At 42.5% G+C, this 14,071-nt stretch overlaps 2 protein-coding genes across 2 annotated transcripts in view; one reads left to right on the forward strand and one right to left on the reverse strand.

Annotated features, from left to right (window-relative positions):
- elk3 (ETS transcription factor ELK3) overlaps positions 1–3,844 on the reverse strand; it is an 11,401-nt gene extending 7,557 nt beyond the window's left edge. The window contains exon 1 of the mRNA XM_037696056.1: positions 3,816–3,844. The gene's annotated coding sequence lies outside the window, so the exon portion shown is untranslated. The remainder of the gene's footprint in view (positions 1–3,815) is intronic.
- Positions 3,845–5,172: 1,328 nt separating this feature from the next.
- On the forward strand, positions 5,173–13,282 carry hcfc2 (host cell factor C2). The gene is made up of 15 exons (XM_037696133.1): positions 5,173–5,368; positions 6,057–6,205; positions 7,084–7,244; positions 8,104–8,306; positions 8,400–8,484; positions 8,555–8,658; positions 8,734–8,964; positions 9,045–9,233; positions 9,392–9,456; positions 10,740–10,829; positions 10,905–11,033; positions 11,103–11,288; positions 12,049–12,346; positions 13,127–13,199; positions 13,273–13,282. Exons 1-15 carry the CDS (start codon positions 5,203–5,205, stop codon positions 13,280–13,282), a joined length of 2,139 nt encoding a protein of 712 aa, XP_037552061.1. The 5' UTR covers positions 5,173–5,202.
- Positions 13,283–14,071: the final 789 nt, after the last annotated feature.

The raw sequence follows: 14,071 nt of genomic DNA on the forward strand, positions 1-14,071 counted from the left end.
AGGAGACCAGATGTTAGAGGTTCTGGAGGACCTGAGGAGACCAGATGATTGAGGTTCTGGAGGACCTGAGGAGACCAGATGTTGGTGGTTCTGGAGGACCTGAGACCAGATGTTGGTGGTTCTGGATGACTTGAGGAGACCAGATGTTAGAGGTTCTGGAGGACCTGAGGAGACCAGATGTTTGAGGTTCTGGAGGGAATGTTGTCCTGCTCTGGTCCGATGGAAGACTCCAGCTGTTCCACATCCTGGATGGGAGCAGATGTTCTAAAACCTGTAGATACGTTTCTGGACTGATGGAGTCTTTCCAGATGTGTAAGCTGCTCGTACCAGAGGCACTAATGTACCCCCATACCATCAGAGAGGCAGCCTCTTGAACTGTGCGCTGAGGATGTGGTGCTCGTGGTTTCCCAACAGAATCTCAGATTTGGACCCGTCTGACCTCAGAACAGTTCTGGACTTCAGCTCAGTCCGTTTGAAAGGAGCTCTGGTCCAGAGGAGACGGCAGCGGTTCTGGCTGGTGTTCACATCTGGTTTCTTGTTTGCCTGATAGAGCTTTAAGCAGCATCCTGTGAATGAACTGACAGTGATCTGTGGAAGAGTTCCTGAGTCCAGACCAGAACCTGAACTGGTTTTAGTGGAGCGGCCCCTGAGGTCCTGAAGACCACGACCCTCCAACATGGACCTTCAGCCTGTGAGCTCAGAGGTTTCTACAGATTCTTCTCATCTGTAGATGATGAGACCATCAAAGTGTTCCAGATGTTCTATTAAGGACCTTTATTTTGAAATGGTTCCTGTTTTAGACGCAGTTTTCCACAGACAGCTGAACCTCCGCCCGTCTTTACTTCTAAGAGCTTCAGCCTCTCCACGAGTCTCTTCTCCAGCCGGGTCCTCTGTCTGACCTGGCAACGAACCGGGTCCGTTCAAAGAGCTCCTGCAGCTCCTTTTACCTTCTGGGAGCAACTTTACAGACGTGCTGCTGCTTCAAACTCTAAATGAACCGTTTGTGTTTTAAACGCTACAATTTCTTAGTTTAATTGTTTGTTTCTTGTTTCGTTGTGAATAAAATCAGAGTTTACCAGATTTAGTTTCTCTTGTGGTTTTTACACTTTGTCAGAGTTCAGGTTGTATCAAACTGAGTGAATGTTTATGAAACTTTCACTCCACTGATCCAGTTTTCTTCTGTTCGTTTTTATCTGTTTCAACAAATCATAAAACGTTCAGCTCTTTCAGGACAATCCTGCTGTGACTTTTGTTTTTTTGTGCAACTTTAGCTTTTTTGGAATATTTAGCCTTTTCTGACATTTTTTCCTCATAGAAAATGAATTGAGCTCATTTTCCATCCTTCAAATCTTTAGCTCTGTTTACAACCTTTTACTGCTCCTTTCACATTTTGTTCTGCTTCAGCTTCTTTCAGCTTCCTTCTGCAAATTTTAACTTTCTTCAGCTATTTTCATTTAAATTCTGGTGTGTTTCTTTTAGCTGTTTTGTACGCCTTTCAGATTATTTCTGCTAACTAGAACATTTTTGTGCCTTTTCTAACTTCTTTCTGCCAATTTCAGCTTATTATGCTCCTTTCAGCTTACAAGTTTCAGCATTTTCGGCTATTTCAGCTACTATTTAGCTGTTTTTATGCTAATTTGAGCTTTTTTGTGGCTAATTCCACAATTTTGCACTTGTTTCAGCCTAATTAAGCAAAATGTGCTCTATCCATTTCCTTCTGGTATTTTAGGCTTCTTTCTGCTTTTGTAGCTACTTTTCATCCGTTTTTTTGCTAATTTCAGGTTGTTTTTTTTCTCAAATAGTTTCCACATTTTTGTGCTCATTTCTGCTTCTTTCAGCAAACATGTTCTTTCTGCTTTCTTCTGCTAATTTAATCTTTTCAGCTATATATTTTTTTTTAGCATTTTTTAAGCTAATTTCAGCTGTTTTCAGATAAATTTCATGGTAATTTCTGCCAGCCTAATTAACTTCTTTCTGCTAATTTCAGCTTGTTGTGTTGCTTTCAGCTTTTGTCTGCTAGTTTCAGCTGTTTCTGCAATTTCAGCTACTATTTAGCTGTTTTGTGCTAAATTTTGTTTTTCAGCTAATTATATATATTAGCTCATTTCAGCTCCTTCTATTTAGTAGTGGAAGTTACTAAGTGGAAGCACTTAGTAGTGGTAATTCAATCTTCTTTCAGCTTTTTCAGCTACTTTTCAGCTAAATTCAGCATTTTTGAGCCAATTTCCTAATTTTTGTGCTTGTTTCTGCTTATTTAAACACAATTCAGCAAATATGTGTCCTTTCTGCTTTCTTCTGCTAAATTCAGCTTGTTCTACCTTTTCAGCTACTTTTTTTTCAGCATTTTTGTGTAATTTCAGCTGTTTTTCAGCAAGTTCTTTAGCAACAAGCATTCACACTGCATTTTCACAGGAAATGTAATTTGTCTAGTTGTATTTTGTTTTTCTCATCCAAGCGTGCACATCAGAGTCTGTGCCACGAGCAGACAACGAATGACTTTCAGATGTTTCCATGGTGACGAAGCAGGATGTGGTCAGCGGGTCTGCCGAGACGAGCGCGGCCCTCGCCGACATGTTCACCTGGAAGCCTGTTGCTTCAAAACAGCAGCATGAAGTTCACGGATGATGGAGCTCAGAGAAGAAACGATTTAAAACAAGGAAACCTCAAAGAGCAAACAATGACCCAACAACACCACGAGCACACAACTGCTCTCACTTCCTGTTTCCTGTGTGTGTGTGTGTTGATAGAGGAACTGATGTCTCTGTGTAAAGGAGGACTTCCTGTCATTCAGCTTCAGGGCGTCATTCCCGGTGAAAGGCTCTTCAGGACTTCCTGTCAGCAGGAAGCACCGGCAACATTTGTCCACATTCTGTTTTTTATTTGGATAAAGATCCGTTAACACCCAACAGATGTGGAGGGCATGTGCACACACACAGTTTGTCTTTCTATCTTTATAGGGACGTTGCATTGACTTCCATTCATTTCTATACCCTGACCCTGACCCTGACCCACAGCTCCGTATGGGGCCGGGCTCTGGGCCCCATACGGAGCTGGTCCTCACAGTGTGTGTTGGAGAAATGGGCCTTACAGGGCAACACAAACGGACACACACACATCTACTGCTTGGTTTTTGGTCTAAAAAAGGTGAAAGTAGCTGTATATTTTTATTTAATCAGACATCACAGGTACTGGATTTGTTTTGTGTTTTCTCGTCACTGTGAGAACTTTTTGTCTTCATGATGCCCAACAAGTCTAAATAATCCACCGCTTCTTTGAAATGTTATCAAATTAGTTTTTTCATCCGTCCAGCAGAACCAGCCCACAAGTTTCCATGTTGCCCCTTATATTTGAAAGTACGCCCCTCTGTGTGTGTGCGCGCGCGCGCGTGTGTGTGCGGAACTCAAACGTTTCTTTGTTTTCCACCAGTCACTGACTCATTTTCAACATGTTGTCTGCTGCCAGCTTCAATCCGGAAGCGCGTGGCAATTAGTCTGCAGCTCCAGACAAACCAGAAAGTCTGCTGCAGGATTTTAAAGGAGCCACCGTGGATTTTTAAACCCCCCCTCTTTGAATCCTGACCTGCCTTAACTCATTTTATTCTTCAGATAAATATAAACGTTGAAAACGCAGCTTGCTTTACGCGCGTTTGGCACCTTTTTACGCGCAGATTTAACCTTTTACGCGCGGCTTGGATGCACTTTTCAAGTTGACGCTCTTTATTTGGACCATTTAGGGGTTCTGTTGTTTTATTGACCAAATCGTTTTAGGTTAATTTGTTTTATTTTGCAAGTTACAGTCAGAAAGTTGGCACCTACCCAACTGTGGTCGGCCGCTGCTCCTCCGTGCGTCCGTCTGCCCGTCCACGCGCCTTCTGAGTTTACCTAAAGTGGTGTGTGTGTGTTGGTGTGTGTGTGTCGTGGGGATGGGGGTCCATGCTGCTGCTGCTGCTGCTGCTGCTGCTGCCCCGCGGACTGAAAGCAGACCCGCAGCTTTTTCTCTCTCCTGCTTCAGAGCAGGAAGTCAGGAGGCGCAGACGGAGAACGGGCGCACTTCCTCTGGAGCATTCCCCTCTGGCGCGCACACACGCGCACACACAAATTGACAACTGACGTCCTTCTTCTCTTCCTGCTCACCAGGAGGTGTTCCTGTTTCTGCGCACACGCACACTAACCTTCCGGTACATTAAAATTGCCCAATTATGGATTTCATTGTATCCACGTGCAGCATATGAATTATATCGAGTTGACTGTTGCGTTCAAAGGATCCTGTAAATGATCAAATATGAGAAAGTTTCCTTAAAACACTGAATTTAGTGGATTATTTAAAGATAAATATTTATTTAGTTAAAACTTGCATCAAAGCATGAAAACAGAAGAAGTTTACTCCAGCGGTTTTCCAGATGTTCTAACCCTGAGATGCGGGTACGCACTCAATAAAAACAAATACTTTGAAATAAATAAATAAAAACCTCGAGGCTTGTGTGTAGCTAAACAAATAGTACGTTTCTATCACTTTGCCTGTTTTGTGGATAAACAAACACTAAGTTGGCAACAAGTTGTAAATTTTATTAAAATTTTTAATTTAAGGATACATAACAAACATACGAGGGGAAAATGTTTGGATTTTGTTGGTTTCTTGTTCAGTATTTCTGACTTTGCTGTGAGTACCTTTAAACTTTTTCATAATTGGTTTTCCTATAGTTGTTTTTTTTTGTTTCTTCTTCTTGTTCTGTTTTTTTTTTCTTGTTGTCATTGTTGTAATAAAGGATTTGAAAAAAATCAACACTTGTCTAATATCAAATTAAACTAATGTTTAATATAAAATGCCTTCAAATGGCCAGATAATTGTACAATAAAACCTGCCCAATAGAAAACGCTTATAAAAAATAGTATCCTAATGTTTTTATTTACGACATATCGTATATTTATTATATTACCAATTATTATTAATTAATAATTAATAAATCTTTGTTTATCTATTTGGTTATTTTTATGAGCAGCCTAAATTATTTGTATTATTTATAACTCTTCAAGTTGTGACTTTTAACTTTTCATTTTCAAACTCCTTGAAAATAAAATAAATAAATAAAATTCTACCGAAGTGAGACATCTTCGTTTTTTTTCTTCATCTCTGGCCCCTGTTCCACCTGTGCCCCGCCCACCTAACATCGGAAGCGCGAAAGTTTAGGCTCCTTCACCAAAAATGAGCGACGGTGTCGAGGAGCCGCAATGGAGAAAAGTGCATTCGGTTACCGGAGTGACTCCGCGGTCCAGACACGGACACCGAGCGGCTGCAATCCGCGAACTCATCATTGTTTTCGGCGGCGGAAACGAAGGGATAGCGGAGGACCTCCATGTTTACAACACCGGTAAGCTACAGCTAGCTTAGCGCTAGCTAGCCAGTTAGCTGCTAATGTTTTTAGCATCTTTCAGATGGAAGTGAGCAGGATATTTTCATTCGTGATTTGTTGTTTACTTACAAAAAACAATTAAATACACAAACTGTTGTCAGTATTACGCTTTTCAACTAAATTATTTGTTAAATTGTCTACTTATTTTTAAATTTCTAAGTCGTGTCTTTGAAGCGTTTTAAGTTCATGAGATAAAGAATTTTATTTATCAAGTTTAACTAAACTTCATCGTCACAAACTGAACACTAGTAATGTAAAACAATGCGTCGTAACAACAGCAGCTTCACTACTAATTTCTACATAAAAAGCTTAGCAATAAATCTTACAAATTTAAACGTACTTTACTGCTATAAAAAGCAAAACACCTGTTCATGATACCATTTATTTTTAGCAATTCACAATACTTTATATTTTGATAAAATGCGAGTGATGCAGATCTCACAAGAAAACTCATCGTGACATTAAAATGTAAAATACCATTTTATTTGTGTTTTTGTCACATTTGGTTCGCCACACTACAACAGAATATGTGCTCCCTGTTTATATTTCAGTGTAGTATTTCTATTTTTAGCTTTTTAAATCCTTTACGTGAACTCTACTCGGGTGTTTTGCTGCTTTGACATCTGATTCCTGCTTGATCTTCCAGTTTCGAGGCAGTGGTTTCTCCCAGCGGTGAGGGGCGACATCCCACCAGGCTGTGCTGCTCACGGCTTCGTCTGCGACGGCACTCGGATCCTGGTCTTCGGCGGCATGGTGGAGTACGGGAAATACACCAACAGCCTCTACGAGCTTCAGGTGAAACACGGCTTCATCTCAAACTCCGGAGCTGGGACACACAGTAATGTCCTGATGCTGCTTGATAATCCAGGTAGATTAATGTTGAGTCAAGTCCTCTGGACGGATTCTTCTTTGTTTAAACGTTCAGTATTTTGTCCAAAAGACTTCTTCAGACTGAACAAAACATTTCAACAAATAAGAATCAGTCCAGAGGACCTGACTCAACTTTGTTAGAAACAAATATTAATGTTCAGATCCAGATTAAGGCTGCAGGATTGTGGAGAAAATCGTAATCACGATCGTTCATTGATGGGTGTAAAGAAAGTGAACGTTGAACCTTCCCTAAAATATTCAACATAGTATTCAGATTGTTCAGTACGTTTTATTTTAGGGCTCCATAAAATGTATTTTTTTCACAACGAATTTTTATTATTGTTTTAAATGTCATGTTTTATGATGTAAGCAGTGTATGCTGGATTGATAACATTTCAACAAATAAGAAAATATCAAAATATTTATGAATATTTACGAATTTTTGTACAAATACAGCAAGTATTTCATTTTAACAAAACATCCGATGCTTCCAAATCTGCCTGTGGGGTCTAAATGATTTATTAATAAAGGTCCAGTCCTTACGCAAACTAAAAGTTCCTCACTTTTGTTTCATACGAAGGTAAAGAAATAATCTGTTTTGTAACCGCTTCTCATATAAACACATAAAAAACTGACTCAAGGAAGAAGGGAGCGTGCTTGAATTTTAAAAACACGTCAGAATTATGTCAATAGGTTATTTTTGTCAGTTATACGGGTTTTGTGATGATTTAGAGGAAAACGATTGAAATAGAAGCCACGGTTCTGATTCGTTTCACGTCCCTGCTCTGGTTTCTGCTCCTCAGGCCAGTCGGTGGCTGTGGAAGAAGCTGAAGCCGAGAGCGCCTAGAACCGGCTCGTCTCCCTGCCCGCGGATCGGCCACAGCTTCACTCTCCTGGGCAACAAGTGTTACCTGTTTGGGGGGTTGGCCAACGACAGCGAGGACCCCCACGGTAATGTACCAAGGTACTGAGGAAATCCTGCAGCTCAGAAAACACAAGTTAAGTAGTTCTGGACAACTGAATTGTGTGTACAGAGGCTCAAGTCAATGTGTGCGATTTGTTTAATCTCTAGATGAAGACAGAATTGTTTCGATGGCTTGTGCCTAGGCCTGTCGCGATAAACAATAAATCAATCAATCGCATGATAAATAAAAATTATCGACCTCGTTTTCATTTATCGGCTTTATCGTTTCTTCGTCTCTCTTTCTACTGAAGACACTGGATGACAAAAGGCTCAACTCTGGTGTTCTTCACTGACCCCTCCATTTCTGTTTTCTCTTCAAAATCAGTTTTAACGATCCAAAATCACGTTTTTGTGACCGTCTTGTCGAAGCTGCAACACGTGCCTTCGTGTAAAAAGTTGTTTTTCTTTGCAAAAAGAAGCTGAGAACTTGTTTGCTGATTTTTTTTTATTAAAAGCTTTGTGTGACAAATGCTAAAGATCTGAAACCACACTGAGTGTCCACCATTTTGAGAATCGAAAAACAAGAACAAGAGACAGCCCACGTCACGTCAAGGGGCCTCCCTCTCATTTTTCTTAAAGAGACACGCTGCTCGCTCCCTCACTATCCATCCTTCGCTTCAAACAGTCTTATACTGCCATCCAGTGGTCAAAAAAGGTACTACATACAAAATTAACCAACATTTCTTCTTAGATTTGACAATAATTACTAATTATTGTCAAATTTCAAACAATATTATCGTTTATCGCAATAATTTCTGAGACAATTAATCGCCCAGCAACATTTGTTATCGAGACAGGCCTAGCTGTGCCCTGGTTTTGTAGTTTTTGGCTGTCAGTTTGATTTTTATTGTGGTTTTAGGTACTTGGGGGATCTGTATGAGCTGGAGCTGCAGGCATCGACGGGCGTGCGAGGCTGGAACGTCCCAGAGACGAAAGGAGCCGGTCCCTGTGCACGAGAGTCCCACGCCGCTGTGGCCCACGCCGGTCTCGGCTCCTCAAAGCTTTTCATCTTTGGAGGGATGGAAGGATGTCGGCTGAACGACTTCTGGCAGCTGGATCTCAGTAGGCCCTTCATCGTTAACCATCTTTATTTTTTTATGCTCACTTGATTTAATTTTTGATTTGTGTTTTTTATTTATTTATTGCGTCTGTCAGGCTCAATGGTTTGGTCATCCCCTGCAACGAGAGGCCCCGCCCCTCTTCCCAGAAGTCTTCACTCTGCCAGCCTCATTGGAAACAAGTACGGTTTACTCGTTTAATCATTTTGTGTCGTCAGCCGAGTCCAGAGTTCGAGTCGTGTTTGTCTGCAGGATGTACGTTTTCGGCGGCTGGGTTCCCGTTCCAGAGTCGGAGAAACACAATTCATCCGAAACTGAATGGATGTGCACGAACTCCCTAAATGTACTGAACCTGGGTTAGTATGCTTCGCGTCAGGATTGAAGCTTGTCACTCGTCGAGGCCAGCAGCCGTCTAACTGTTTGTGTCGCAGACACCATGTGTTGGCAGAGGCCCGGCCCGGAGCAGCAGGACGATCTGGAGGTCCAGCTGCAGATCCAGGCCCCTCAGAGCGACGACCTGCACGCCAGCTGGCCCAGAGCCAGGGCTGGACACTGCGCCACCAACGTCGGCTCCAGGCTTTACGTTTGGAGCGGCCGAGATGGATTCCGCAAGAACTGGAACTACCAGGTCTGCTGCAAAGACCTCTGGTACCTGGAGACAGGTGAGGGCAGTGGAGCCAAAGCTGCAGAGTTTATTAAAAAAAAAAAATCAAAATTCTGATGTTTGCTTTTCTGCCGTCAGAGCGACCTGCTACTCCAGAGGCCGTGCTGCTCATCAAATCCACCGTCAGCATGCTTCACGTGGCGTGGCGCCCCCTGTCTGCTGCCGACTGCTACATCCTTCAGATCCAGCCGGTGTTTCCGCCGAGGTCCAAACCTGTGGAGCCAACAGGACCAGATGGACGGAGCAGGAACAATGAACATCCTGCAGGTGAGCGGGACGCAGACATTTGTTCTTACATCGTCACTTCGTAGAGTAAAAAATGGGCTTATAGTTGATCTTTGTAGAGGTAACAGATGTTCTGAGACTAGAAGCAACAATAAAATGCTCAAGTCTTTGTGTTGTTCAGCTGTGAACTTCACTCCCAGGTGTCCCGTCGCTCCACCCTCAACACCAAGGAACGGCTAGTCAGGAAGAGAAAACGTCAGCTCGGGTAGGTGTAACCAAAAAAACTAATCTGAAAGTTTGGGTTTAACTTTAAAATACGATGAAGGGAAGGAACTCTGAAAGTGTTTAAAACAAATAAATAACGCATCTGAAAATAGTCGGATACTGAGACAGAAACGGTGAAGAAGCAGCCGAAGAAAAACTGAAACCTTCTGCAGGAAGACCCAAGAACTCTTGACGAAGACCTCTTTAAAATATTAAATGTGTGACTGCTTTAAGGAAACGTGAATTAGGACGGACTGAGACTTTTTAACAGAACTATAATTTTAAATGTGCATTTTGTAGGGGTGTAACAAGACGCTGTCAGGAGTGATTTAAGATTAAATAAAATGTAAATTAAGTACCGTATTTTACGGTGTATAAGTCGCAGTTTTTTTCATAAATTTGTCAATCCTGTGACTTGTATATTCTTATTGACTGACATCTGACGCTTTCATTCATTCTGCAGCTGCTAGAGGCGCGAGAGGGCTCTCCAGGTTTTGACAAGTACCGCTACCCCCCCACCCCCCCCAGACACAAACATTCACTTGAGACAACTGACAAGTAAAATACCCCGAAACGTCTTATTTATGTATTTTTCCACTTTGAGACATTTTTGGACTGATGCGACTTATACGCTGGAAAATACGGTACATTAAACACGATCTGAAGTTGCAATAATCCTGAGGAACAGAATTAAACTGACGGGATGAAAACAAGAACAGATGTGCAGCGTCGTGCAGTCGGAAAGAAAGACCTGCGAGAGCGTTGATTTTTACACTTTGGGTTTGAGTCGTTAACTAAAGGAGCTCCTTTAGTCCCTTCCCCTAAGTCTGAAGCAGAAGGTGGGCCGCCTCCTTTGTTTTCCTGGTTCTGTTCCCCTCTGACACACAATCTACGGTGGCAGAGTCTTTGGAGAACCTCTGGATGTCTCAAAAGTTGGTTGTGTACACGGTGAAAAGGGAGGGTGATAGAACGGTGCCGTGTGGTGCTCCTGTGCTGCAGACCACCACACCAGACAAAAGTCCCGCCTCACACACCAGCTTCTGATGGTGAGGTGGTGAATTTTATTATTTTCAACTTCAAATCTTCACATGAACTCTGCACCGAGTCTGTTCTGTTTTAAATAAGGGCTCTTCCTTTCAGCACGTAGCTGCAGAGCGTCGCCCGGTCCTAGTGCCCGACACATTATTTTAAACTGCTGCCACACAGAAGATTTAAAGGAAATTACAAAGTGACGAGCAGCGGATGCTGGTTCTGCTGATTACAATAGTTTTCTTTGACTTCCAGGAGACGTCGGAGCAGCAGAGAAAAGCTGTGAAATCTTCAAACGGCTCAAATGAAACCAGAGCGGACGGAACCGGTGCCGGCACGGATCCGGTCAGTTCTGAACACGAGCTAGGTTTGGTTCAGTTTTGGTTCAGCTGAATGAAACGCGTTTGTTTCTACCTTGAGGTCGACTGTGGAGCGGTTTGGTTTGATGTGGGCGTGTTTAAAAGTCTGTACTGTGAGGTCACCGAGTACTTCCTGCCTGCCGACAGCAGCCAGGTGACGTCGGCTGTCAGATCCCCCAACACCAAACAGGTGAGGATAAAAACAGCTGCACACGCTCTGAATAAAACCGACGCCGATCGTCTTATTCCGTCTCCTCAGAGGAGGCTGCCCGGACCTCAGGACTACCAGGGCAGGGAGAAGCAGGTGCTGGTTCCGGGTCAGACGTACCGGTTCAGAGTAGTGGGTCTGAACTGCTTCGGTCAGGGAGACTTCAGCCCCGTCAGCGACTTCAAAACCTGCCAACCCGGCTTCCCCGGAGCGCCCTCTGCCGTCAAGATTTCAAAGGTGACGACGCATTATTCACAAAAATGCCTTGTTTTTTTTTTTTTAATCTCTTGGTTTTTCACTTAAAGTCGTCACCGTTTTTTATCGACGCAATGCATTCTGGGTCGATGACGTTCATTGGTTGTAGAAGAGACAAAAACACAGTCGAGGCTAAAAAGTTATAAATCACGTATTTATGTTTGAAAACCTTCACTCCGACGAGCGAGGCTGAATCAAAGGTCGAAGATGATTTTTAACAAGTAGCCCTCAGAGTGTGTGTTGTGAACTGTTCTCGGCTACTACCACACAACGACTTAGTCATTTTTATTTTATTTTCAGGTTTGCTGTGGCAGCCATCTTGAACTGAGTTGACTCCCGTAAGCTGTAGTTGTGCATCCAGTGAATAATTTCTAGGAGTTTGATTAAAACTTGTGTGGTGGTGGCTGAGATATTTTGCTAACAGACAAAGACACAGGCAGAAACACTAGTTGCTTTTGACGGTGGGTGTGAAACACGTTAGAGCAGATGAAACGTTTGTTCTAAGGAGTTACATTCAAGAAACAATGGGAGGAATGTCTGATCCAGGTGCCCCCCAAAGAATCTTTAAAGTTTTTGAAAGTCCAGAGTTGAGACTTTTTTTCATCTTTGAGTTTCTTCGTTGTTTCCAGAATATGGTTCAACTCTTAAAACAACTTGCGATAAAAAAAATAAAAAAAAGTTTGTTTCATTTTTGTTTTCTAGTTAAACGTTACAAACTTGGTTATCTTCGATTTCTGCAAAGGTCAACGATTCGGTCCAGATCAACTGGAACCCTCCGTCGTCGCCTTCGGGCCGGATCCTGGAGTACTCGATGTACCTGGCAGTGAGGAAGAACCGCTCCACCGGCTCGGAGCGGCCGGGGCAGATGGCCTTCATCAGGATATACCGCGGCACCAAGACGTCCTGCTTGGTTGGCTCCGCCCATCTGGTTAACGCCCACATCGACAGCTCCTTGTCCTGCCGCCCGGCCGTTGTCTTCCGCATCGCCGCCAAGAACGAGCAGGGCTATGGCCCGGCAACGCAGATCCGCTGGATCCAAGGTGGGTCCAGGTGTAGATTCTATGGTCCAGGTGTAGATTCCATGGTCCAGGTGTAGATTCTATGGTCCAGGTGTAGATTCCATGGTCCAGGTGTAGATTCTATGGTCTAGATGTTGCTTCTCTGTGAAGAAAGACTCATGTTAATGATACAAACCTGAAGACAGCTGTGAGTTTGTCCTCCATCAGTAGCAGCAGAACTTAGGGATAACTCTGGAAACCGAAGCCAACCCCAACTATAGGATTTATCAAACAGGAAAGACTTCAAACTGGACCATGTGTCAGCCTCATGGACAGAACCTGGAAGTTGGTTCCACAAGAGAGGAGCCTGAGAACCAAAAGATCTTCATCCCATTTTAACAACTCTAGGAACCACAAGTAAACCTGCAGTCTGGGAGTGAAGCGCTCTGTTAGGAAAATACAGAAAAAGAAGGTCTTTACTTTAAGACCGGGTTTTGTTGTTTATGCACCCCCATATCATCAGAGAGGCAGGCGTTTAACTGTGCATTGGAAGAAAAAGGCTTCATGGTCGTCCTGCCTTTAAAAAAAGTAATTCCCCGATCAGTCCACTTTCTTCGGCTCATTTGAAATGAACTTTGGTTCTGAGTTGACCGCAGCAGGTGTTTTTTCCGTCATATGGAACATTTTTAATTTAAATATTTAATACGTTTACGTTCCGTTGTGACTGAAGTAATGAAGTTCTGTTAATGTTTACGTTTTACACAAAGTCCCATCGTCCTTGGAGTCGGGCGTTTCACAGCTAAAAACAAATCGTGTCTGCAGATCCTGTTAAACTTCGAGCGTCTGGGTTTAAAACCGACGGCGGCGCCGAGGCCGAGCGGGACGCCGCCGACAGGTAAACCACGTGGTCCACACCTCGTCCCCGGACCTCGTTTCAACTTTAACCTCGTCGTATGTTCTTGTTGCAGCTCCAGCTGAAACCCTTCAGCTCCAGTCCAACCGGACAAAGATGGACCGCTCAGGAAGCTGTCGGCGCCACACTTCCTGCCGTTTCCTTAATTTATTTTGACCTTTTTATCGAGCCTGTAAATAGTTTCACCTGAACTGTTTAGTGTTTATTTTTTTTATAACGTGAAAGCAATTGCTTAAAGATATATCCAGTAATGTTCTGTGCTTAAATCGCTGCCGTCTTTTATGACTTTTGAGTCACTAATCTCCTTTTTTAAAATACTTTGTGTAAAATTCTCTTTTCAGCAAGCTTTTATTTTGATATCGGAGCATGTTTGATTTTAAAACATTTCAGATTTTATCATCGTTCTGTATGAAGTTTGACATTTAATTTAGCTCTGATACAAAAAAATATGAGGCCTGTTGAGCCAAGACTCGTATTTTGTTTTAATTTTTCTTTAGACTGAACAAAAATGCCGTGATTGGCAACAGTTCGGCAGCTATTTGCAGAAAGGTTAGCAAGGAAATGCTAATTTAACTGACTCTGTGAAAATAATTTTTCATCTTATGTTTTTATTTGCATAAATCAAACTTGTGTTTATTAATTTTAGCAGTAATATAAAAGAACAGCCTGTAAGAAACTTTGTAAACAAAGCTGTGTTAGATGGTCACAGTTTAATTCACCAAAATAAAAGCATTTTATTTCCAAATGGAAAAAAAAAAAAATTACAAACATTACCTAAATGTGTAAATGTGAGTTTTAGCTGGCGAGTCTATATTGTTTACACACCCTTTTATTGTACCCAGTTAATGACAAGT

This window comes from Nematolebias whitei, chromosome 22 (genome assembly GCF_014905685.2).
Source record: "Nematolebias whitei isolate Nwh7 chromosome 22, NemWhi1, whole genome shotgun sequence".
Taxonomy (NCBI): domain Eukaryota; kingdom Metazoa; phylum Chordata; class Actinopteri; order Cyprinodontiformes; family Rivulidae; genus Nematolebias; species Nematolebias whitei.

What these genes read in the sequence shown, in the direction of transcription:
- hcfc2 (XM_037696133.1), top strand. Translation starts at nt 5,203, where the DNA reads ATGAGCGACGGTGTCGAGGAGCCGCAATGGAGAAAAGTGCATTCGGTT. An exon ending in GCCAGCCTCATTGGAAACAA is followed by an intron (nt 8,485 to 8,554) that starts GTACGGTTTACT and finishes GTTTGTCTGCAG; the next exon opens with GATGTACGTTTTCGGCGGCT. An exon ending in CCGGTGCCGGCACGGATCCG is followed by an intron (nt 10,830 to 10,904) that starts GTCAGTTCTGAA and finishes TTCTACCTTGAG; the next exon opens with GTCGACTGTGGAGCGGTTTG.